At 41.8% G+C, this 26,826-nt stretch overlaps 1 protein-coding gene and 1 long non-coding RNA gene across 5 annotated transcripts; one reads left to right on the plus strand and one right to left on the minus strand.

The window, feature by feature from the left end:
• The first annotated feature begins 35 nt into the window (after positions 1 to 35).
• LOC311587777 lies at positions 36 to 21,769 on the plus strand. 3 transcript variants are annotated; one of them, XR_014775967.1, is made up of 3 exons: positions 36 to 288; positions 4,345 to 4,432; positions 15,387 to 15,721. It is a non-coding gene; the product is annotated as an uncharacterized lncRNA (long non-coding RNA). The 3 variants fall into 3 exon arrangements; XR_014775968.1 differs by lacking the exon at positions 36 to 288 and adding an exon at positions 18,828 to 21,769 and having other exon boundaries at positions 4,342 to 4,432; positions 15,387 to 15,681; XR_014775969.1 differs by lacking the exon at positions 36 to 288 and adding an exon at positions 7,084 to 7,190 and having other exon boundaries at positions 4,355 to 4,432.
• Positions 5,249 to 26,817, minus strand: CCDC174 (coiled-coil domain containing 174). Of its 2 annotated transcripts, none has more exons than XM_084764958.1 (11): positions 26,656 to 26,817; positions 23,530 to 23,634; positions 21,820 to 21,920; positions 18,765 to 18,823; positions 15,728 to 15,902; positions 12,971 to 13,066; positions 11,691 to 11,833; positions 11,158 to 11,252; positions 9,354 to 9,483; positions 6,779 to 6,925; positions 5,249 to 5,824 (listed from the first exon to the last, which is right to left on the minus strand). In XM_084764958.1, the coding sequence occupies exons 1-11, from the start codon at positions 26,695 to 26,697 to the stop codon at positions 5,529 to 5,531; spliced, it is 1,389 nt and encodes a 462-aa protein (XP_084621084.1). In that variant the 5' UTR covers positions 26,698 to 26,817; the 3' UTR covers positions 5,249 to 5,528. The 2 variants fall into 2 exon arrangements, with proteins under 2 accessions (XP_084621084.1, XP_084621083.1); XM_084764957.1 differs by having other exon boundaries at positions 6,779 to 6,928; positions 26,656 to 26,815.
• Between the last annotated feature and the right edge of the window lie 9 nt (positions 26,818 to 26,826).

Raw genomic sequence — 26,826 nt, forward strand, 5'->3', positions numbered from 1 at the left:
TCTAAATTCCACTGCCTCGTCTGTATGTCACAACCGGGCCAGCTGAACAGCAACCCAGGGGAATGACTGGTGTCTCTAGCAAATGTACAGCTAAGTACAGCAGGCATCTCATGTATATGGATTTGAATAGTCTCCTTTGGGAATTCTGCAGTCCAGCAGAATGATTCACTGCACCAATTCAAATGCACTGCACCAATGCACACAAGACCCAGAGGAGAGGTTACAGTGAAAGCAAGAACTCAAAGCAGTCTCTTCCCAAACGGTTTGCTTTGCTCTCCAGAGGCGCAGGTAAGACACGAGGACGTTCTCCTGTAGGTTTCACCACTTCCTGCTCTCAAGTTAGGCAGTCACCAAATGTCTTGGATGTGCACCTGAGAGAAACTGGTTTGCTAGTTCTTCAGTCACTAATGGGAAGACAATGTACAGGGCCCACAAAGCCAGCAAAATGGTCATTTGGAGCAGTCCTGCCCAGAAGACTAGCATAGAAAAGGGACTAAATTTCAACTTCACTGATTTACATTTAAAACTTGGTGCGGAAGGGGGGCCAGGTAGCTGAGTAAAGGTGCTTGCCAAGCCTGGCAAGCTAAGTTTGAACCTGGAACTAACCCATGTAAAGGTGAAACAAAAGAACCAACTCTACAAAGTTGTCCTCTGATCTCCACGTGTGCTGTGGCACATACTACCAACACACAGAGATACACACAATAATGACAAATAAAAACGTGAACTAAAAGTTGAAGCTGGGGTTGTACTGAGGGACAGGGCACTAGAGAAGCATGTGCAGGGCAAACCCTGACACCTCAAAAATACACCAACAAAAATTCTTACACTTAAAACTACTCAATTTTCAGGTAACTTAAATGTTTGTTTGGGATAACTTGGATATAAATTTAGTGTTTTTCAACTGCTTTATGACATCTAAATATAGATAAAATATTTCTGGTGAAAATGAGATACAAGCTCAGCTACATTGTGGGCCACAGTACACTCTGGGGACTTAATGTGAAAAAAAGAAAATCAAAGTGGGGGTTAGCAATTATAAGTGTTTGGTATTCTTGAAGCGAACTCTGTTCCCAACACCCACACAACAGCTCTACTTGTAACCCCAGTTCCAGGAGAGGACACCCTCATCTGACCTCTGCAGGTACCAGACACACACATGGTACACATACATACATGTAGACACTTACACAGAAACATAAAAACAAAAGCATGTGTGGTGGTACAATCTTTATTCCCAGCACTTGGGAAGCAGAAGCAGACTGATCTGTGAGTTTGTTGCCAGCCTGGTCTACATAGCACATTTCAAGACAGCCAGGGTTAATAGAGACCTTGTCTCAAAAAACAAAAACAAAAACCAAACAAACAAAACAACAACAACAACAAAAACCAAAAAAAACCAAAACAAAACCCAAAACCAAAACAAAGATTGTTTTTGTATCCTGACTGTATACTGAGATGTTCTGGATATGCTAGGTTCAATAGGAAAAATAATTTCACCTTTAAAATATGGTTCTAATAAAGCTGAAAATGGCCGGGGAATGTAGTTCAGTTGATAGAATGCTTACTTAGCATGTACAAAAGCCCTGGTTAGATCCCCAGCAAGGCATAAACCAGGTGTGGTGGTGCACACCTGTAATCTTAGCAGTCTGGAGATGGAGGTACACACAGGAGGATCAGAAATTCAATACTGACACTTCAGCTGCCCCATGTCTATCCATCCATATTGTACTCAAGGTGCTGAAAACAAGTGCCATGAGGGCTGAGTGCCTATCCCTCTAGGCTCAGGAACATCAGCAAAAGGAACAGAATGTCAAAGCTGGAAGACAGAGGTCAACTGTGAACTGTCACCTTCAGGGCACAACACAGGCACTGCACACAACACAACACACAATCTCACAGCAGTTGCAACTGCCTGCACAGGTCCTGCAAAAGGCTTGGACTGTCAAGAAGCAATTCAAGGGGCCCAACCTCCTCCACTGAACAACTGGCTACAATGGATTCGTGGAAAGGCAGATATTGTCCAGGTTCCAATAGATAGTCCTAAACTCAGGTCACACAGATAGTCTCAGATAAAATCAGTGGATCACAAAACAACAAAATGGAAATGTGGAAAAAGAACTTTAGGGTAGCGGGGAAGTTGACAAGGTGAAAGAAGGTAAGAGAGTAAAGGGGAAATAGAATACATAGTGTACATACATGTATGAAATTGTCAAAGAACGAGCTACAAAATGTTCAAGATAATCTCTGTTACATATCAAGTTTGAGCTACATGAAACTGTCTCCCAAAAAGGAAAGAAACAAAACTGAGAGTGACACTTTTGGTTGCATCCCTATGAAGCTAAGAGCAAAGATCTAAACTGAGGGCTCTGCTGCCATCTGCTGGACACATTGGCACAAAGCTGGTCCATGAGAAACAACTTTTTTTTTTCAATTTTTTTTTTTTTTTTTTTTTTTTTTTTTTTTTTTTTTGGTTTTTTGAGACAAGGTTTCTCTGTGTAGCCTTGGCTGTCCTAGACTCGCTTTGTAGACCAGGCTGGCCTCGAACTCACAGCGATCCGCCTGCCTCTGCCTCCCGAGTGCTGGGATTAAAGGCGTGCGCCACCACGCCCGGCTCAATTTTTAAATTAATTTACTCAGATTATATCTCAACTGTTATGCCTTCACTTGTATCCTCCTGTTCCTCCATCTCTTCCTCTTTCACACTATTACCCTCCCCTAGGTCTGTGACAGAAGGGGACATCCTCCCCCACATATGGTCACAGCCTATCAGGTCTCATCTTGGTAGCTTGCTTATCCTTTCTGAGTGCCACCAGGCCTCCCCACCAAGGGGAAGTGGTCAAATATGGAGCACCAGAGTTCATGTCAGAGTCAGTCCCCACTCTCCACACAACTGTGGAGAATGTCTTGTCCATTGCCTAGATCCGAGTAGGGGTTCAATGCTTACTTCATGTATTGTCCTTGGTTGGTGCAGTAGTTTAAAGTAGACACCCCTGGGTCCAGATCCGCCCTGGTATAACTGGATATCTACAACTTTCTGAAGCGGATTTCATGCTTGATCTAAGGGATTGAAACATGAAGATACAGCTAGCCAGGTTTGTCAAAAAGCCTTGTAACTGATGTGATAGAGAGGACTAGAAACTTAACAGTCTTCAAAACCCCAGAGGAAATAAGACCTACAGTTACTAGTGATTAATGGCTGTTCTTGACTGCTCTGCCCAGTAAAGGCTTGTGGTTGCTGGGTCCTCCTATGTCCACTGGCTCTACTCAAGGCTCACTGCTGCCTGGTTGTCCCTCTTGCCTTCTCTTCCCTATCCCACCCTTCTCTTCTTGGTACTCTGCCTTTCTAAAGCACTTCCTTACAGCATTCACATCATTTGCTTTCCTTTTACTCTGTTTGGAGCTTGCTATGTAGTCCAGGCTGGCTTTGAATTTACTGAGACCCACCACCCCTGCTCCCAAGGTATGCACCACCATACCTGGCTTTTCTGATTTTGCTTATGGTTGTGGCATGTCTAGTAATTCTATTTCCTCCTTCTCCTCTAAGTCATTTCATTCTGTTGGCTGATTTTTATAGTTTCAGCTCTTACTTTTCAGTCTCTGGTTCATTTTGAGTTGACTTTTAGCTATGGTTTCAGGTCAAACTCTAAACTCATTGCTTTGCCCTGAACAGTGAGTTGTGAAATGTTCTGGCACTCTTGTTAAAAATCAACTGCCCACAAATGCCCAGCTCTATTCTACCCCGCTGACCTATGTGTCTGTCTGTGTGCCACTACCATACCATTTGTACTGTGGTAGCTTTGCAGTAAGTCTTGAATCAAGAAGTTTGGTCCTCCAACTTTTTTTCTGGCTATTCTGGGTCCATGGCATTTCCATATGAATTTTAAGATACACTTGTCATCTCTGGGTGGGTGGATGGGGCAGCTAGCTTAGCTGAGTTTTTATGTGTATCAAATTTTCCTCATGAGACTGACAGGATGACATTATGTCTAGTGTTTGCCTTTGTTGTGGAGCTTAGAGGTAACTTGCTAAGAGTGGGGTTTGCCTAAACTTTTTTTTTTTCAAGACAGGGTCTCTGTGTAGTCTTGGCTGTCCTGGATTTACTTTGTAGACCAGGCTGGCCTCAAATTCACCGCTATCTGCCTGACTCTACTGAGTTCTGGGATTACAGACATGCGCCACTGCACCCGGCATGTCTAGACTTTCTTGATACTGCGGCAAGAAGACTGGCAGCAGAAGGTACTAGAAAAAGCATGAGTCTGGATATTAGATATGTGAAGTCCTGACCTGACACTTAGATGTCACATGAGCTTGAGCCAGGTATTGACCTGTTCCACATTCCAGTAGGTCACCACAGGAAGAACCGGGCACTTCTACTCATAACGCAGTGCTATGTGAGCAGAGACAAAGCAATCAAGGAGACTCCCAATAGGTAAGTGTGCCCTGCTCAATAAGGATCTAGACAGGGACCTACCTGCTCTGCACCACGGGATCCAAGTCTGACCCACTCAGGCTCAGTAAGCCTCAAGCAATGGGGAGCACCAGGAGGCACAGCAGCAGAAGGCCAAGACAAGGTCAGAACTCTAATTGGTCAAATAAAGAGTACTGGTTTTTAATGAGGCTCAGCAGCCTTCGGGAATGCCCAAATGATTCGGCATAACTCCAGATGTCCGAAGAGGACCGAGATATCAGTAACTGGATGAAACAATGACAGATCAACAATCAACTACTACCTCTGAACTGCAGGTGTTCTTCCCAGACCTTATGGCTTCAGATGTGATTCCTTAGTTTTCCATCAGCTTCCTCTTTCCACTTTTTGCCTCCTATAGTAGGCCCTCATTTGTCTGCTGGGCAGGTAGAAACTCCTCCCTTGATTTTGCTCCATCACCTGCCTGGGAAGTTGAATCTGTGGAGTCGACACCTACATGCTAGCACTTCTGAAAGGTAAAGAATGAGGCCCTAAAAGTGAAGTCATAAATAAGTATGTTTGTAAAGCAGGGCTACAAGATCCTCAGCAGGGTATGGAGAGATGAACCAGTAGTTAAGAGAACAGGCTACTCTTGTAGAAGACCAAGGTTCAGTTCCCAGCACCCACACAGTGGCTCACAATCACCATAACTCCAGTTGCAGGGCATTCAATGCTCTCTTCTGACCTTGGGTACCAAGCACACACGTGGCACACACATATACAAGAAGACAAAACGTTCACATACATAAAATAGTCTAAAAATGAAACAAGTCCGCAGTGTCAAATTTCACAGATTAGTTTTTACAGTTCACAGACCTGGAAATCCAAATGATTACAACTGGTCAGCAGGAGGGGAGGAGACATTCCCTCTATACCTAGTGATTTTAAAAAAGTGAAGAGCCAAGTAGCCAATGAGCTCCATTGATAACTAACTCCTCCTCCCTGTAAACTAATCTGGCTTCAAGCCTGTGAATCCTAGGGAAAGAACAGGAAGAAAGAAGTAAAGCTCAGTCCTGCCCTGATTTCTATGGCACAAATGCAACCAGCATGCTTTTCAAGGTCATGTGACTTGTTTATAATAAGATATCATATCATCTAGTGTTTGGAAAGTAACTGGAGGTGCTTGTGGTGGGCTTTCAGAGGCAGGAGTAGAAGTGTGTGAAGAGGTGGATTCCTGGCTCTGGCCAGAGCAATGCCCCAAGTCACTCGGCGCTGATCCCGGTCTGCTCCAAGGCTGGCTACTGATAGGACCAGTTCTCTTTTGACCCACAAAGTAATTGGAGGGTGGAGCAAACTCAGGATCTCGCTCAGCCCGGAGTTCTGACTGCTTCTTCGACCAGTATCCAAAGGAAAATTCTAGTGAATATAAAAAAGAGTATTATTAGAAACAATTATGAACCAGTCAAATTTATTATAATTATTTTTCAGTTCTTACATACACTTTAAGAAGCCACCACAGACTTTCTAAGAACAAGGATAGCAACAAGAAACCCAGCTAAACAATAGAGTGGCCTTATGACAAGGAAAGATTAGAGAAAGGCTCTGTGGAGAAGTTGGCAGGCTCTAGACCACCAAAAGGGCACTACACTTGCAGAGAAATTAAACAGCCAACTAATTATTTGTAGGAGTTGACATGGTTAGATGTTTCCTATCAAGCCAGTCTGTCATTTGTTGAGTTCAGGAGGACACAGAAGGGGCTCAGCTGATATAAACAGTGGCTCTTTATATTTCTCTTGTCAAATCCAATAGCAGGAGCTAATGTTTCACTGAAGTATCTTTGAAAGAGGCATAAAACGCAGTCTGCTATGACAAAGACTGGTGGGCACTTTTGTAAAAAAATTAGAGAAAGATGAGCATGTATAATGGAAGCTCAGGTAAACTTTCAACCAAACATAAAGAATTGCTCAGGACAAAATATCTCAGAACACCAAGCCTCCATCATACTCCATCATACAAGAGCACATTTTAGAAAATTATTCTGTGGACAAGATGCCTTTATAGATGCTGGTCTTTTGTGATCACGTTTTCCCATTTCCCTGTGTATAAACAACTAGTGTCCAATGTGGAGAAGAAACAAGTTCAAAGGCCTGGAGACTTCCTTAGGCTTCAGGACCACTAAGACTCACTGTGACACTGAATGTGGAGCTGTGGTGGAGCTCTTGCCTAGCATGTGTAAGGCCCTGGATTCCATCTTTGCACCATGAAAAAATAAAAATGAAATTGTACCAGAATCACACTTTGAGTTAAACAAAAACCACCCTTCACAAGGGCCCCACTAAGAAGTTTTCACTCATAAAAGCCCCTCCCTACCTTTTCCTCGGTCCCACTCTCGGATGTGTGGCACTCCAGGCTTGGTGTCCTTCCTCTCCTGGATGATGACTTCCACCTTGCTGTTCTGGGCCACAGGCGGTGGAACAGGTACAGCCTTTGGTTCTGATGGCTCAATGACATCTCCATCTGCTTTTGTAAGGAAATAAGACCTTATTACCATGGCTTAAAATTTTAAAATAGTAATTTTGAAGTAAAACTAATCACCAGTGCTAATGGGGGCAGGAAGTACATCTTAATTTAGACAGTAGTGAAATAATTTAGTAACATTTATTCTGTTTATATAGGGATGTGAATGGCAGAACACATGTAGAGGTCAGAGGACAACCCTGTGCAGTTGGTCACACCTTTATGTGGGTTCCTAGGATCTAATTCAGACCATCATTCTTGAACAGTAAGAATCTATTCTTCTGAGCTATCTTGCCAACCCTTCAGTACTTTCTATACAACAGACTGCCCAAGTCTTTAAACAACTCTAGTAATTTACTATATCACCTTACCAACAAGAAAAATTCAGCTGAGCAATGGTAACGTGTATAAAATAGCAAGAAGATTCAAAATTCAAGTTGAAGTTGAATGGATGTAAATCTCTCTGCTCCCAAGGAGCAACTGAAGGACCCAAATCCTCAAATTCTCCAACTAAAATAGTAAGAGGAGAAACCAGAGTGCTAAAGAGGTAGAACCAGCTGTTGTAGGCTGTTTCATTTTGGCCATATTTTAAAAATCTTAAAGAAAAATGATTTTCAAAAATAAAAAAGTGGAGGCATATTCTGGATCTTCTAGGACAGATGTACAAGAGACAGAACAAAAACAGACACGATGTAGAACTCAACAAGAGACAGTCTTTATCTGAAACTCAACATGGGGTTTTCAATACCTAAGCCTTTCTGGTGTCTTGTCAGGACTACATGAGACCCCGCTCAGAGGCTGGAAAAGGAAAGGAAGACTCTCTTAAGAGTCCTCAACATCCATACTTTTCTCTTGTTGCTAGTAGAATGTCCCAAGTTTCAATCTCACTTCCCAGCTTCCTCTGCTGCTAATACAGCCTGTGGGCCTGAGCTCTGGCCAGTGAGATGCAAACACATAGGCTGCAACTTCCCACTCCCATTTGGAAAGAGAAAGCTGACTCCTCTCCTGTCTCCCCTGCTTCCCTGAGCTGGCCCTGCCCTGGATCAGGAACAGGTGCTAGGGAGAAAACTTGGGAGCATATGGAGGAGTGTACACTCTAGAGAGCAGCAGAAACACCAAGATGAGAGGCAGCCTGAGACTGGGTGACCTGGATACTCTTGCACTTTTCAATATTAAAACGAACAGGCTTATATATTAGATCCATTTATAGATGGGCTAAAGTCAGCGATTTGGCTTCTACTCCTGTCTGGTCACAGCATTTAACATTGTCTCCCAGGGAAAGTGTGTTCCATCTCCAGTTTCTAGAGTACAGTTCTTTAGTATGAATTCCTGTTGCCAGATGCTTTACCTTAACACCCAAACTGGGAAGTAAATTTTACAAAGAGAGTACATTATAACAAAAAAGGAACTATAAGCAAAAAGCTGAAATCAGGGACGGAGAGCTGTCTCAGAGGGTAAGAGCATTGGTTGCTCTTGCAGAGAACCCAGGATCAATTCCCAGTATCCTCACGGTACTTAACAACCTTCTGTAACTCTACTTCCTAGAGATCTGATGTCTTCTTCTGGCCTCTGCAGGCACCAGGCACCAACATGGTACAAAGATATGCATGCAGGCAAAACACCCATATATATAAAATTTGACAAAATTTTTAAAAAGTAAAAGAGCTGAAGTTGAAAAGACTAGAGAAAAGGATTTTAAGTGTTTTTACCATTAAAAATGATAATGCTTACCTTGATTTAGATCACATAATATATGCAGTTACCAAAACATCACATGGCAACCCCCAAATACGTATGTTTTATGTATATTTTCAAATTTTAAATTTTATTTCTTATTTATGTACATAGCTAAACTTTCCTTTTACATTGGTTTAAACTATCATTATAAAAAGCAACTCATGCATTACTTGTTAATATCCTTGTCTATTGCCTAAAAACATGTGAGTGTCATTCTCAAACACTCTGGCTATAAAAGCTTCTCCTGGACTGTGAGATGGCTCAGTGGGTAAGAGTGCCTGCTGAGCAAACCCAATGACCTGAACGAATCTGAGCCAGGGATCTCACAGAGAAAGAAGAAACATATTACCCAAAAGTGTCCTCTGACCTCCACACCTGTGCTATGGCACATGCGTACCCATACTCACTCACACATCACATACAATGATAGATAGATAGATAGATAGATAGACAGACAGACAGAAAAAAGAAAGGAAGGAAGAACGAACAAACGAAAGAAAGGAAGAAAGGAAGGAAGAAAGACAGACAGACCTAAGAATAATAATTAAAACTGCTCCTGGTGAGACTTCAAAGGCACATGCTATTTAGAGGTAAAGCTAAGTTGCTGATTCCTAAACTGCAACCCTATTAGTGAAACACCAAAGGCCCTTAGACTTCCCTTTTGAAGTCAGAAACTTAAGCTGTGATATACCTCTGCTTTCTTCTTCAGTCCCATCGTTTGATTTTTTAATCTTTTTTTGTCGAAGCTTGGCAAGTCTTGCTTCTAACATAGCCTTTCGCTTTTCCTTTATGTTTTCCCGTTTTATTCTCTGATCTGTTGTCTGGACAGAACAAAAAGTTAGAAAATTATTCACCTGGAGTCAAATTCACATTTCTGTTTAAGAAGATGAAATAATTATCTCTTTAAAAAAAAAGTGCTAGGGGGCTGGAGAGATGGCTCAGCGGTTAAGAACACTGCCTGCTCTTCCAAAGGACCTGGGTTCAATTCCCAGCACCCACATGGCAGCTCATAACTGTCTGTAACTCTAAGATCTGACACCCTCACACCAATGCACATAAATTTAAAATTAAATAAAAATATTTTTTAAAAATTGGCAAATGATCTTTAAAAACAAAAAAGTGCTAATTAAGCCAGGCAGTGGTGGTGTACACCTTTAATCCAGCACTGGAGAAGCAGAGGCAGATGCATCCGTGAGTTTGAAGCTAGCCTGCTCTACAGAGGGAGTCTCAGGACATCCAGGGATACATGAAGGAACCCCATCTTGGGGGAAAACAAGCTAATTGGTTTTCACAGCATCTCTAATCAGCTCTCCTGAAGACTCTGAAAATGGCATCCTATGAAGCAGAATGTCACAGACCTTTGATGCTTTGAGCTAAATGAGAACTCACAGAGCACTGTGGAAGCCTTCACATAGAAGAAAGGTATCCAGTTCTTTTCTACTCTTTGATGCCTTCAAACAACTTCGTATTTCCTCACCCAAGTCTTCCAAAATACTATGCTTGAAACTAGATTTAGCACAGCAGGGCTGGATGCTGGAGAGAGATGCGGTTAAGAACACTTGCTGCTCTCGCAGAGGACCCAGATCCAGTTGCCAGCACCCACATGGTGGCTTAGAACCATAAATAACTACAGTTCCAAGGGATCTAAATGTCCTCTCTGGCCTCTGTAGAACTACATATGCATATGGTACACATACAGATACAGGCAGAACTCACACAAAAATAATAATACCAGTAGTAATAAAAACAAAATGTAGCAAAGCACAGACTACTTCCAAAACAGTTGTAATTTTAGAGTTTGAAACCCCACAAGAAATCGATAATTACCTTTATGCAACCAACAATGGCATTCTGAATATCAATTTTCATTTTATTTACAACATTCTTTTATTCTTCTCCCAGGCAATACATCCTGACCCCACTTTCCCGTTCAGCTACTCCCTGCCCTGCCACCTATTTCTCCTCTCCTGCAGATCCACCCCTCCTCCATTCCCCTTCAGAAAAAAGCGGACCTCCCAGGGACATAAGTCAAACACAGCATAAAAAAACACAGGAAGACAGGCACAAGCCCTCATATCAGGGCTGGGCAAGGCAACCCAGTGGGAAGAAAAGGGTCCCAAGAGCAGGCAAAAGAATCAGCGATACCCTGATTCTCACCGTTAGGAGTCCCACCAAGCTAACAACCGTAATATATATACAGAGGACCAAGCACAGACCCACGCAGGCTCTGTGAGCCTGTGGGCCCTGTTTAGTTGATTCTGTGGGCTGTGTTCTTCTGGTGTCCTAGACCCCTGTGGCTCCTACTCTTCCTCTCTCCACTTTTGCCAGGCTCCCAGCTCCAAAGGGAGGGACTAGATGAAAATCTCCAATTTGGGCTCTCTCTCTCTACCCAATGCCTGGCTATGAGTCTCTGGAGTTACTATATTTTTTAAAGCATGTACTGTCAATTAAAAAAAATCATTTAAATCATAAACAACTTTAAATTTAACTTGTACCTGCTCACGAAGCATCTCTAAAGTTTTCATTTGCTTGTTTCTCAACTCTTTGTCTCGGGCAAAGGCAAAATACCCAACACCAAGTTGCCGGGCCTCTGAAACAATCAAAAGTATCAAAAGATTAGATTTCTCTAATTAAAACCACATGTACAGCAAGTTCCCTAACAAATCAAAAGAGAGGCACACAACGATTTACATAAGTTTAATAATAAAAATAGATAAGCAAAAACAAACAAGTTAAATTGCTTTACTGTTTACTAAGAAGCAAACATAGACAGGCTACTTGGCCCTGGTTGTCTCCTCTTCTTTCTGGGAACAAATTTTTGGGCTAACAGACCTCCTGTTAGGAAGAAGTCCCTGAGTTGTGCAGGTGGCGGACAAAGAGAATATTTTCCCCCTTTAAAGCACAGTCTGACTGCATCAAAGCTACTGCTCTGTCAGCACCTGGCTTTGTGCCTGCCACTGGCTAGAGATTTTTTTTTTTTAAAGATTTTAAAAGTTGGAAAAACAAAAATCCAAAAACCCAACAATACCATTTTCCCGAATGTCTTCATAATGGATGGGCCCCATTGGCTTTTTCAGGGCCTCCCGTTCTTCTTCCTCCCATTGCTGGCGTTGAAGTTCTTTCCTCATGTCTTCAGATAACAAAGTTTTTTCATTAACAGGACTAACAAAACTAGTAGAGCAATAGAAAAACCTATGTTCAGGTGAATGTCATGAGACAGCAAAACTTAGTGCAATGGATTGATCACAGCTAAGTACACCATTTGGAAAGACAACAGCTCCTTCAGAGGCTTCTGACAGACAAGTCAATACAACTGTTTTAATTTTTTTAACATTTATATTCTGTGTGTATATATACACATGAACATGCATGTACACATGTACATATGTCACAGCATGCATATAAAAGTCAGGGGACTGCTTTCAACCTCAGGAGTCTATTTTCTCCTCCTACCACGTGGCATCCTGGGTTTCCTTTCAACTCTTGTCCTATTTGGGAGATGGCCTAGCCAGGAAGGATGAACCACTGGTCCTCTCTGAATGGCCTCTTGTCTGAGGACATGGACTTGTTGCTACAGTGCCTCCTGGCCCAGCAGATGGCCATAGTTTGTGCTTTGGCCTCTGTGTGCCTACTCCAGGCATACCAACAGATGCCTAAGCCTTGGAGGGTTTATGGAGCAGCGCTAACACTTCTCATATAAAGGCTGATTACAGGGATTTTTTTTTTAATCACCAAGATACTGTCAAACATTTGTTTTTTGGTTCCATTAGAAATGTAGTGATGAGGCCATTGCTTCAATATATAAAAACACACAAATAAGAAGTGAATAAAAGCAAGTGAACCTTCTCAAATCCTCTGTCTATAAAGGATGGTTTGTTAGCTAGGTTTGGGCTCCTTCTATATGTGCAACCTAGATCAGACATCCAAATCAATAGTCTACTCGTCCCTTTCAGCAGTTACAATGCACATGACCAGAACAGAGTGCCTTCCTGGGAAGCTGAGTCAGAAGAATCACTTAAAACTAGTTCAAGGCCCAGGGAATAACATAACTAATTCCTCTAAGCACCCCATCCCCCAAAAAATGGGTTTCCGGAAAAAAAAGAAAAACCAATAACTAAAGGATAATGGCACTCAGGTTGTTCCCTGAGCACAGAAGGCCATGAGTGGACATGGTAACTGCTGCAGGCTTCAGTGTATACTCTTACACGTTAAAGGTCTTGCTGCAACAGCAAGTGCTCACTCAACAGCCTCGCCCACAGAATAATCCCTGTGGCTGTACTCTAGACAAAGGCCACACAGCAAACTTACAGTCTTCCCTGAAGATTTTTATCCATCTCCAATAGATCTGGTAAATCCTTTCTCATGCAGCGCCGGGATCGGCCCAAAGAGTCCACATAATCCACCCTGAAAGTGAGAAGTTGGGAAGACAGCTGATACAAAAGATACATCTCTATGTCAGGGAGTTCTTACAGAAGCAACGTCAGTACAGACCTTGTTACCAAGAGCCTTGAAGCTAAAGCCCACTACCACAGAGAGAAGCTTCTTCCTTAGCAGCCACACTCAGTAAGCTCTACTAAATGTCAGTTTCAGAAAAATGTAGGAAGAAATCGATCATGTATGTTTCTTATTTCAAAGACAAGTAACCAATACAGAAATTGTGACATGAAAGAACTCATTTGAATACAATGAGACAACTCTTATGGTGATTTTGGCCACTAGACTATGTAGTCCAGATTTTTCATCGCTCCTCTCCCCACAGTGTACTCAGATCTCACTTTCTATTACTGCTCTACTTGTAATTGCCACATTCTTTCCATCGAGCTTAGAAGTTTCTTAATGTAATAAGTCCTGGTTTATTTTGGACCCACTTTAATTAGAAGGAACACAAACAATATACACTGTTCTTCATCTTTCCCTGAAGCAGACAACAGGGACAGGCAAGCCAGGCACAGTTAAACAAAACACTGAGACTTCCTAGCAACCAAAGTATGGGCAGCTTTTCACAGAAAACATTTCCTTTGCTGTACGGTATAACGTATTTTTTCATATTTGTTATCACAGGCAAGAAATCTCCCACAGTCCTTAACAATCTGTGCTGCAAGTAAGTAAAGCAATTCAAGGTCAGATTCAGCTGGCTCTGCTGTTGCCTGCAATTTCTTCCCTCTCAAGCAATGCTGACTTCTTTGTTATAACATGCTTTAAAAATCAAATGCTTGGGAATCCACTCTTGTAGTCCTACAGCTGATTATTACAAGAAACCAAACCTATAACTAAACAAAGCAGCATCTTCATTTTCTTTTTTCTTTCTTTTTTTCTTTTTCTTTTTTTTAATGAATGTGGGAGAGAACCATCTAACCAGATGGTCCATGTAATTATTTACAGTATTTTTGCAAAAAGACTTTTCACCACCTGGAATTTAATTACCAAAAGGATTTACAAGCAGTCACAATTCTGGAGCCTAATTCAAAAACAAACAAACAAAAAAAGAAGTGTGGGAACTGCTTGCAGTGCGTCTTACTGCACCATATGGTGGCATGCGACACCTTCAATTGCCCTCTAAATCCCTCAGATTGCTGGGAAATTGCTTGTAATCATAAAAGCATTAATAAGGAAAAAAAAAATTAAAAGACATCAGACCATTCAAAAGAGACGAGATTTCTGCTTTGAAAAGCAATCACAGCTATTCTGTTCTGGAGCAAGCCTCCACAACACACACCAGCAAGCAGAATGCAGTAGTCAGCAATGGCTCTAGCTCATCAGCAACTGCTTACTGAGCAGTCCCAGCCAGCACAAACCCGAAGAAATTGGGTGATTCAGGGAGGACAGAGTACCCTATCTCTATAGGGCTCTAGAGAAGCAGGAGGGAAACACACGTAGATTATAAAAACAAGCAGGTTTGCCTCAAATGTTTTGCTGGTAATACAGCCTAAAGTGGGTCAAGTATAACTAGAAGGTAAGAACCCCCCTCTCCAAATAGTTCAGATGAGGAAGCAAGTACTTAAGACTAGAAATGATGAAGAAAAGCTGTTTTCTTCTCTGTGATTCCATGTGGCATACGTAAGAAAGCATGGACCACAGTGGACACCTTCAGCAATATGAAGAAGGTGGTCCTCTGACATCCAAAGTGACAAGGATTTCTCTCTTCATGTATAAATATCTGTCAAAATAGGGCCAGCAAAAGGCTAAGAAACAGCACAAACAGTACTGAGCAGCTTCTAAGAAATCTCCCAGAACAAGAGTTTGAGAGAGGGTTAGCCCCAGTACACGGTCAGGACATCAGTGACGTCTAAGCAATGGCAAGTTCTGCTCAATGAGTGTCTAGGAAACATAAAAGGCACTGTAGTGGAATCTACACTCTCCTCTGTATGTGAGTTGTATATGATGATGCATACACGCTCTCATCTGTATATGCTGAGTTCCTCCATCCTTTATGTACATACAGGTAAAACTAGGGAAAATGTCAAAATTAGAGCCCTGCAAAGTATCTGCTTAGGCTCCCAGGATGGAACACACTAGCATCTAGGAGGGGATTTAAGGGAAACGGTCGTGGCACTGAAGCACAGCATCTCTACTTTCCATGGAAGGAAACTAGGCCTGAGAGAGGCTCCAGATTTATCAAGGCCGCATGGGCAGAAGGCAGTACTGGAACCCATACCTCACTATCAGAAAACAATGACGCTAGAATACTGCTTACTGTGACTAATCTGCCTGTTCCTTCTTGCAGGACTCAAAGGGACCACTTCCCAGGACCTGACATCTGAGCCAGGGCACAGAGAAAGGGAGTAAGGGAGCAGGACTGCCCAAGGATCCCTGAGCCTGGCACCACTGGGCAGAGCAGATGCTTGGTTCTCATCTGCAGTCACGATGTCACCTCTCCACTGGAGCACCCATTTCTACACAACTGATACACTAGATCATCCCAACTTAGACGGGTGGCTCTTGGAAGACAGGAAAGCCAGTCAGAATAAAAAAAAATGGCGTGATAACCATCAAGCAAAGCAATTCTCAAAAAAGTCAGTGTGAGTCTGAGGGGATCACTCTGATTTAATCCCCAGTATTACCCACCATTCCTCACTGGGGTCTTGGGGAGGGGGTATGTCTTTTTCAGAAAAGTCTTCATCATCATCTCTCTCTTCTGTGCTTTGGGAATCTCTAGTGGCACCAAGCACCTCCATTTCTTTCCGCTTGTCTATGATCTTCTGTGTGAAATCCACAAGGTACATGTCCTCCACTTCCTCATCTAGGGAAAAAAAAATCAATTACAGATTCTTGACAATAAAGAAAAAAAAAACATAGCTGGAACTGAGAAGTGGTCCCATTGCCTGACTATTCCCCAGTCAATGTTTCCACCTGGGACAATTTACAAAGACACAGTCACCAAACACCTGACATGAAGCTCTAAATAAGCCACCCAAAATTGAGATCACAATACTCTAAAAAGCCTTGAGTTTCCTGCTGTGCCATCAGCACAATGTGTGAACAGTAAGACCATATAAACAACCCACCCATGCAATTCTGAGCAACTCACAGCTAACAACATACAAGAGACACAGAACAGCCTTTCTTTCAAGCAAGATAAAAGGCCTGTGGTATAACAGGTCTTTCTAAACATGTGAGTTGCATCATTTAACTCTTACACTGGTGTGCAGAGAGAAGTGCTTGAAAGGACCTAACACAGGTAATCAATGTCCTCTGAAGCTGGGGCATGGTGTACATGCCTTTTAATCACAGCACTTAGGAGGCAGAGGCAGGGACAGGTATAGGTAGATCTCTGTTTGAGGTCAGCCTGAACTACATCGTGAGCTCCAGGCCTTTCTGAGATACATGGTGAGACCCTGTCTCAAACACACACACACACACACACATACACACACACACACACACACACACACACACACACACACACACACACATTGTTTTCAGGCAAGGCCTGCAGTTAGGAGTCAGTCTCTATAGGGCTGAACTCAACATGTTTTTCCCCTCTAAGGATAGAAACAATGACAGACAATGGGCTCCCAATCACCAAAGTGGTGATGCTACACTCCTGTGCAGTGCTACAGTGGAGACAACGGAAGCTCCAAGGGTTAACCAGTTCAGATACACAGGTTCAATGTAAGTATCAGGAGGTGGGCCTGCTGACTCACACTCTCCATAAACATACTTCTTTTGACTGAGTTACTATATTTCATGTTATCTTAATTACATGTATAGGGGGAAAGGGGTGAACAGGTGCCCTCAGAAGGCAGAAGAAAACATCAGTTCTCCTATAGCTGGAGTTTCAGGCAGTTGCGAGTTGTCCAATATGGATGCTAGGAAACAAACTCTGGTCCTCTGTAAGCACAGTAAGTGCTCTTAACTGTTAAGCCATCTCTCCAGCCTCTCTGAGTTTCTGTAGCAACAATAAAAGTTTGAATCAAAAGAAAAAAGAATAAAACAAAAAACGCTTGCAAGCCACATAGGTTCTAAGTAGGGAAGAGGTGTGTTCTCTAAGAGTTGAGGTACAGATGCACACACCAGTGAAGCATCCTGGAAAAGAACACCTGGCTCCTCTTCTGGAGTGTAGCACTGTCACCACAGCTCCCAACTTTGCAAATGACTGACCCTTCCATGCTGCATTCCCTGACATGCAGAGAGCCATGCCATCTGAGGAGAGGCAAACGATAGCTCACAACCACTGGTGTCTTGTTTGCTAAGCAAAGTGGAACTGCTGAGCTTCACCTCCCCCTCTGAAGAGCTTCTCTTACTACTCTCCCCTAAAGGATCCTTTTCTCTAGCTTGTCAGGTCAAAGTCCATTTTCTTCTAGAAATTTCCTGAATGCATACTTGCTTTCCCTGCCTCCTGCCAATACTGTGTACACTGGCCCAGAAAATCTCTTATACTGTTGTCCAACCATGAATTCTACTTTTTATTTCAAGGGGATATGACAAAAGAGAATTGTATTCCAATTATAAGCACATTATATAATTACTAATAGGATATGCCATGAAGTTGAAATTACTTAGGAAACATAAAAATAATAAGTTAGCATGATAAAGGAAAGAAACAAGAAAAAGGGAGAAATAAAGGAAGCAAAGTTAAATAAACAAAAAGAGAAAGAGGAGGAGTAGAAAAGAATATTCTAGTGGGGCACAGTGGTGCATGCCTGTAATTCCAGTACTCTGGGAGGCAGAGGCAGGCAGATCACTATGAGTTTGAGGCCGGCCTGGTCTACAAAGCAAATCCAGGGCAGCCAAGGCTACACAGAGAAACTTTAAAAAAAAAAAAAAAAAAAAGAATATTCTGGTGAGAAAGAGAAAGAGCAAGGAATTAGTGAAAATGAAATAAGATTTCCCACTGAATAAACGTAAGAAGACAACTAAAAATTAAAAATATAAGAAATGACTCAAAGGGTAAGAAGAACCTGTCTCCAAACACAAAGACCTGGGTTCAAATCCCCAGAAAACATAGAAAGCCTGGTTTGCAGCCTATTTGTAACCCCAGTGCTCCTATGGCAGCAAGACGGGAGGTAGAACAGACTACCCAGGTTCTGTCTCAAGGCAGAAGATGAGAATCCATGTTTCACTCCCATGTGTGGCATGAAATGCCTGCACTTACACATACTGTGATACACACAGCAACATACAAAAAAAATAAAAATGAAACAAAGGCTGCAAAACATGAAGTTTAAAACAGGAAAAAGCACATCACAGAAATAAAATGGAAAATGCAGAAACAGCAGGAAAAGGGGCAACATGAGCCCAAGTGCCTAAATGGGACCAGAATTCTGCACAACCAGTTGCACCTTTTCCATAAGCATGGCTGTCCCTGCATGCTAGCCTAGTCTATCTTACTGGTACTGTGCTCTCCTCCTCTAATGGAGGAGATCTGCTTTGAAGGATCTGTGAAGCAGAACTGGCTCCCTATACTCTATTGTCCCCCGCCCCAAAGTCCAATGGCACCAGTCAGAATATTGTGGCAGATTTTGTCTCTGTGTAGCCACTGAAAGTAAATTTTTTACTTCATTTTTTAAAATTTCTTCCTCTTAGAATCATTCAAACAACTAATAGTGAAGATCTGTATGACTTATAGGCAATAAAGAAATACAAATAAACTTTTGTTTACCTAGAAAATCTCCTTTAGTCATCTTTTCATATAATTTGGCCTTTTCTTCCAATTTTTCCCTAGGAGGAAAACAGAAAAATATTAGAAATGGTCCTAGAACTATCTCTTCTACCACCACACTGTCAGCTGAGTCCTGCCATGAAAAGATGGGTACAGCACCTGCTGACTGCCCTGTCCTTAAGAGACCTTCAGGCCCACCTCATCTACTTCATTAGTGAAAGCAGGAGTGTGCCTCAGGACCTGAAGCCAATCCTGGTACAGAGTAACTGTTCAGTAAATATCTGATGAGTGAATAAATGGATGCACTGAGTTAAGGCTCCAACAATTTAGCTGCTAAATGCAACTTAAGTTACATACCAAAAGAGAGATGTGTTTAAACTAACATTTTTCTTTTCTTTTTAAAAAATTTATTTATTTATGTATACAATGTTTTGTCTGCATGCGCGCCAGAAGAGGGCACCAGATCTCATTATAGATGTTTGTGAGCCACCTTGTGGTTACTGGAAATTGAACTCAGGACCTTTGGAAGAGCAGCCAGTGCTCTTAACCTCTAAGCCATCTCTCTAGCCCAAACTAACATTCTTCTATTCAAATTTTCCAAAAGGATCACCAAACCTCTTTGTCACCGTGGTTTTAGAACAGGGTCCTGGTCATTTATGGCCCATTATACTTCTTTATATCAACTTACATTTGCAGAAACATGACAGTATCTATTTCAAAGAACATAAATAATACACTCAAGCCACAAACTAATATACAATAACAACAACCCTGGCATTTCAACAAAGCAACGTCTCTGCTCACATAATTTTGGTGGCACTTATCAGGTAGTGACAGACTTAGCAGCAGCAAGACAAACAAACAATACAAACCACACATGCAAATGTATTAGTGACCAGAATACTTAGTCTCAAAGTTACCCACCTCAGGCTACTATTATCCACATAGAAGAAAGGGCATCTTCTCAGTAGAGAACTCTACCAGACTTTTTCTAACCAAGTGATCAAATTCATTATCAATAATGACTTGCACTGACAGTTATGAGCCTCTGGATAAGATGCACTGGGTAAGACATAAAGACTACCTAAACAGTATTCTTAAATAAAAAGACAGGACATAGTAACAACAACAAAATCTGGCCTGGACACTTAAAAATGTAAGCAATGTAACTGACAACAAAAGGCAAACAAATTAGAGATATTTGAGGGCTAAAGACATGAATGACCTTTGAATCCTGAATTTTTTTTTTTTCCTGGTTTTTCAAGATAGAGTTTCTCTGTATAACAGCCCTGGCTGTCCTGGAAATTACTTTGTGAATCTTGAATTTTTACAAACCCTTTTTAGGACATAATTGTGCTGGGACAATTGGCAAAATTTGAAATATGAGCCACATAGTAGTATTAAATATTGTGTAAGATAATGTCCTTGTTCAGATAAATATATACTGAAATATTCACAGGTAAATTATCATGACACTAAAAACTCTTCCTCTACAGGTGTGGTGGAAGGACAGAAAAAAGCAAATATAACAATATGCAAATTAGTGAATTTAGGAGAAGGGATTAGGATGCTCCTTTTACTCTTTTAATTATATTCCTGGCTTGGGAGGGAAAGTTTCGGTCTCTAAACACTAATGTCTTATCATCTAGTCTAGAACATGCCATGGGACACTTCTTTAAAATGTGTTGATAAATTGAAGAGTTGGCTCAGTGGACAAGATCATGGTATCAACACTTAGAAATACAAGTTTTAAAAAATTATTGATATAGGCCAGGCGGTGGTGGCCCATGCCTTTAATTCCAGAGACAGAGAGGTGGATCTATGAGTTCAAGGCCAGTCTGGTCTACAAAACAAGTTCCAGGGCAGCAGGGCTACTCAGAGAAGCCCTGTCTTGAAAAGCAAACAAACAAAACAACAAATATTGTAGATATAGCTTTTTCTTTTTCTCAGCTGCCAGAAAGATGGCAGACATTCAGACTGAGGTGCTTGCTTACCAAAATCAGCCCATGATCTTTTTAAGAAGCTGCTTCTGCTGAGAGAAACTGGCAAGGAGAAGCTCCTTCAGTACTAAAAGAACATTAGTCTAGGCTTCAAGATGGTTCAGAGGCCATCAAAGGCACCTAAATAGACAAGAAATGCCTGTTCACCGGTAACATCTCCATCCAAGATCAGGTCCTGTCTGGTGTTGTGACCAAGATGAAGATGCAAAGAACCACTGTCGTCTGCCAGACTATATCCATTACATCCAAAAGTACAGTGGATTGAGAAGCACCATAAAAACATATCTGTACACTTGTCCCCTTTTCAGGGATGTGCAGACAGGTGACACTGCTACCATGGGATGATGCAGGCCTGAGAGAGACTGACTATATGCCTCACTGTGCTCATGGTCACCAAGGCTGCCAGCACTAAGAAGCAGTTCCAGAAGTTCTGAGAGGATGCCGGCCAACTCCCAGAACGAATAGTTGTTTTCCAACTTAAAAAAAAAAAAGTTGATATATTTAGTGTGTTATAAAAGCTCAAAACAGAACCCTATTTCATCTTTTTTTTTCCTATTTCATCTTCTAAACTGAACTTTTCTTTCTTGTTGTTAGATATGTGTAAATCACAGCATTTTGAGAAGACAGCTGGCCCTCCATACCCAGAGTCCAGTTAATCCAGACTGAACTAACTGGAATGAAACACATTCCAAAACAATGTTTCATTATTGTTAATGTATACTGTGTATCATCTGTCTGTATAGATTTTCCTTCTTGGCATTCCCTAAGGAATACAAAATAACAACTATTTGCATCAAATTAGGCATAGCAAGAAATCTAGAAAAGACTTTAAAGTATGCTGGATGTTTTCACAGATCACACTATTTTATTTATTTTGGTTATCTATGAGCTTTGGTATCTGAGGCAGAGGAGGGTCCCAGAACCAACCAATACCCCTCAGATATCAAGGGACACTTTCTTGACATTTATGGGGTATTTGACTAGAATACACCAGGAAGAGTAATGTCTCAATGTCTATTTCTTTGTTTGGTAATGCCCCCTTCAAATGTATCTACCTTGCTTTGTCTAAAGTCTTCTGCTCCTCAAGCTTCTGTTCAGCATCCTTCTCTGCTCGGCTGGAAACGCCTGCATTTTGCTTGTTCCAGATACTTGGCTTCTGAAGAATGATTCAAAAGAACAAAATAAAACCATGTGACTGCAAAACAATCTCAACTTTTGTGTACCAAAAGGAGAAAATCCTTAGAGCTCATGAATCAGAGAACTACTTACTCTGACAACTAATTTATAGTCTACAACAGATTACCTGCACATGATTGTAAAAGTGACTTTTATTTTCCTTATATAATTGTCTCAGAGGCGTGTAGCCTCGTCTGATAACCTAGACCTAGTCTCGGAAACTTCTAGGCTCCATAACACTCTAATTTAGGCCTAGACTGTTTTCAGCCTCTGAGACTCACAGCTGAATAAGCTCACCCTTTCTAGTTCTTTCTTAGCTCTGGCTGGCTGGTTCAACTCAGCTGTTCTGGCTCAAACCTCTTTCAAAGCTGATTGATTCAATCCAGCTTCTCTCGGTTTTTCACTGAATTGCTCTGCTTGGCCTCAAGGAACTCTAGCAGTCTGTTCTAGTCTTCTGGCCTCACCTGGGTCTAACTTGTTTTCTCTTCAACCTGTCTCTGTTAAACTCTCCCAGTAAAAACTGCCTCTGGATTCCACGAACTGAACTGCAACAAACTCACCTTCACTGCACTGTCTCTCAACTCACTGACTCAACCAAACTGTCTGAACAGCACTGACTAGAACTCAAGAGATCTGCAAGCCTCTGTCTGCTGAGTGCTGGGATCAAGGAGCGTACCGCCACGCCTGGACCTAAGCTTTTGTTTACCTGAAACTTGCTCTATACCAGGCTGGCCCTGAACTCAGAGATCTGCTGGCCTCTGTCTCCTAGGATTAAAGGCATATCTCTACTCCAGCTGGATCAAACAGACATAGGTTTTTGGATATGATCTTTTGCCAGAGCAGCCATGTTCTGAATTAAAATTCCTCTACACGTGACAAAGCTAGAGCTGAAAAAAAGTCTTAAATCACTTAAGAATTTCCTTCTGAATGTCATTGAGCTACTTTCTCAATTGACCTTTACCACTGACTGATTACAACACCATTCAATATTTCAGTGAACATGAGCAGAATACAAAGAAATACAGTAGATTACTACTTATAAAAATTGAAAACTTAGTATCTTTCATATATTAAGTCTATTTCTATATTGTACAATTATTTATCTCTTCTTGGATACAAAATACATGCTAATCCCCCAAGAAAATGTAAATAATCCACTTATTAACAGCATATTAAAGAATACTGGGACTGGAGAGATGGCCTAGCATTCATTTTGAGGGCTTATTGCTCTTGCAAAGGACCTGAGCTCAGTTCCTAGCACCCACATTGCTTGGCTTACAAGCACATATAACTCCAGTTCCAGAGGATACAACGCCCTTTTCTGGTCTCTGAGGGTACCCACACACAGGTGACATAGATATGCATGACATGTACATACACAGCATATATACCACACATAAGTAAAATAAATACTTTCTATTAAATAATATTGCTAATTTTAATATTTAACATTTATGCAAATGTTGAATTTTAAGTCAGGGATTTTTTTCTTTAACATTTATTTATTTACAGATAACCACTGACATGTTTCAAAAACCTAAAATATATTGTAATTTTCCCATATTTGAAATCAGTTGAGATATTTTTACCTTATTAGTCGTCTTTGGTTTTGCAAAAGCTCCAGAATCTTTTAGAAGTTTTTCTTGTTTGAACTCTTCTTGTTTTCGGAAGAGCTCAGCCTTAAGATCTATCAACTAGAATAAACCAAAAAAGTAAACAATATTTAATTCAATTCTGGGAGGTGACTAGATTGCTAAGCAACTGTAATTCTCCAAGGAAGATTTCGGCTTTCAGACCATGTATAATGAACACAATGTTTCCTTATGGAACTCTATACAAAATTAAACAGCACTGGGTTTCACTCTTGTTTTACTGCAAACATAGTTCTACTCCAGCTTTAGGCTTTTTTTTTTTTTTCCCTCCCTGTCATGGGGAGAGTGACAGAGCAAAGCAAGCAAATGAGATTTACATGTTCAGATAAAAGTCAAGTAATTTCTAAAGCACCTTTAGTTTGTGGGACACATACCAGAAGTACCAACTCAAGATTGTCTCAGTTTTTAAAAACATTACGTTTAACTGAATCACAGGTTTAAAAACAGGAGAGGGAGTACAGGTGAAGAGAATGGGGCATCTGGACAGATACGTGCACCTAGCTCTCAGCTGTATTAGTTCTAACAGTAGAAATGGGGGGAATGATAGACTGACAAGGGGCTATATGTACAAGCACTTGTAGATCAGACACCAGTAGCTGAAAAGGAAACTAAAAAGGACTGTGTCGCAGGATATTTGATCTCATTGTGATCCCTGAGATTGTGAACTGTAAAAATCTGTCATTGATCCCATTGTGATCCCTGAGATTGAACTATAAATTCCTGTTTCTTGTGGTTGAGCCCTAACATACCTTTAATGCAAGAACTTTCTGTTTAATGTGAACAGATGATTAAGGTGTGGTTCAGCCAGCCTCACACACACCTTTAATGCAAGAGCTATCTGTACACAGCAGTTAATACAGGTAACCCTAGGTCAAGAGGCAGAGCAAGAAACCAGCTGACAGGGACTAAAGAGCAGGAGGGACTTTGAGTTGAGGGGTGTTTAAGACAGAGTGTAGAAGTAGCAGAGGTCTTTGGTACTTCTTTGGGCTTGGGATTTTAGCTTTAGCTCTTGAGCTCCTTGGCCTTTGGCTTTTTGGGCCTTGAGCTAGCAAGACTGTGGCCTTGGGCTTTTTGGCCTTTTCCTCCTGAGCTGTCAGCTGAGCTGGAGAGCCTTTTGGGCCTTCTCCATTGGCACATGAGCTGACTAGGAAAGTCAGCTGAGTGCTTTCTCTGCCTCTCTGAGCTAGCAGGTTTTTCACCACAACATCTGGCTCCAAAGTAGAACGACCTGGGACTTTTAATCAAAACAACAGGACTAAACCCAGGGGCTGAAGAGATGAGCCAGCAGTTAAGAACACTTGCTACTCTTGCTGAAGAGTCAGGTTAGGTTCCCAGTGCCTGTATGGTGACACACACCCATCCATCCACACGTAACTCTAGTTCCGGAAGGTCAATGTCCTCTTCTAGCTTTTGAGAGCACCAGACAGGTATGTGTTGCATGTGCAAAGGTGCAGGTAGAATAGTTATACACAAAATTTAAAATATCTTTAAAAACTTTTAATGATTCCTTTTTCTTTAATGTGTATTGGTGTTTTGCTTGCATGTATGTCTGTGTGAGTGTGTTGAATCTCCTGAAACTGGAGTTACAGACAACTGTGAGCTGCCATGTGGGCGCTGGGCATGAACCAAGGCCTCTGGAAGAGCAGCCAGTGCTCTCAAACTTCTGAGCTGTCTCTCCAGCCCCATAAACATTTTTTTTTTTAATGACTGAGTTTGGTGATTTTTATTCGAAAGAAATCCATTTAAAGGTACTGTGGGGCAAGGATTTTAACACTGTAAAAGAGTTTTATTCCAGTACCCAATATTCAAAATTATTAAAGGAAGAAAAAAAGAGAAAAATTTACCTTTTCTCTTAAATCTTTGTAGATGCATCAATTACTTGGTTTTATATATATTTTTCTATTCTACAACTACTTCTGAATTTAACTACAAAATGACCAATTCCTGGACTTCATTTGTATTATAGTTATTGAAAAATTATCTTCTAGATAAGCTAACTTTAGTTTGGATTGGTTTTTAAAGACCGGGTCTCACTGTGTAGCCCTGGTTATCCTGGAACTACGTAGCTCAAGCTGGCCTCTGACTCACAGATATCGATCTACCTGTCTCTGCCTTTCACATGCTGGGGTTAAGAGCATATGCAACTACAACCTGGTTAATTTAGTTTATAAGTACTGAATCCAAGCAAGCATAGTAACTAAGGTCACATTTTTCACATTAGAAAACAAGTTCCGACAAAATATTAGATACAATATTGGATGTCTTCCTCTTATATTCCCATAGTGTGTAGTAAATTCAAAATTATGTCAAAGGTTAGAACAAATATGTTCGGATATAACAGAAAAGGCAACGGTTTGCAGTCAAATTGAATCTGGGTTCTCACACAACAAATCTGCATGTAAATTGAAGAAACTGGCATTCACTTCTGGGTGTCAACTTCATCATCCATGAAGAGTGATCATTAATACCGCCTACATCTTAAAAGCACGTCTGAGGACTCAATGGCAGCATGAATATGAAGCCCTGGTACAGAATGTGTCCAGTATTTACAATTTTACTGCGCAGATTGGTTAAGTTGGCAAAACTCCTCACATCTTCTCAGACATCACGGGCCCAGGCAGTAACTTTTCTGGGTCCTGCTAGGACCCTAGGTACTCCGGAGTCCTGGGGTGTCAAATCACACCCCATTGCTCACGAAGGATTTTCTTGGTCTCTGGGCTGGAGGAGAAGCCAGGGAGGGCGCGTCCCCCCAGGTCCCCGCAGACAGGGCGGCTTGGCCAGGCTGTGGCGGCTGACCCGCAGGATGCGCCCCGAGATCCCTGGGAGGGCGACTTCCGGGGCGGGTCTGTGGGGGTGAGCTTAGCCCAGGTGCCTGACGAAGCCGGGTTCAGGATTCTGTAAGGAAACTGTCGAGGGTCCCCACGGGGAGAAAGCCAGTCAGAATCCCTGTCAGACGTGGAGTCCAGGATCCTGACCTGCATGAGGCAACAGTTAAGTGCTCACTCTCGACTGAGAAAGGCGCGGGAAACGCGGGGCACGGAGCTAAGCTACACTCGAACTCACCGAGGAGGCTGTCACGTCCAAAGGCTTTTTCTTTCGGTCCATCGTCCCGCCGGGCCGCCCGGTCCCAAGCCCTAGCCTTCTGTAGTTTCTGTCAGGCCTTACGAGCCCGCCCCCGCGGCGGAACCGGAAGTGACTTTCATACCTACGCTGAGTTTGCGTGATTTTGCGACA

The sequence above is a fragment of the Acomys minous genome (assembly GCF_964271855.1).
Source record: "Acomys minous genome assembly, chromosome: 17".
In the NCBI taxonomy this organism is placed as follows: domain Eukaryota; kingdom Metazoa; phylum Chordata; class Mammalia; order Rodentia; family Muridae; genus Acomys; species Acomys minous.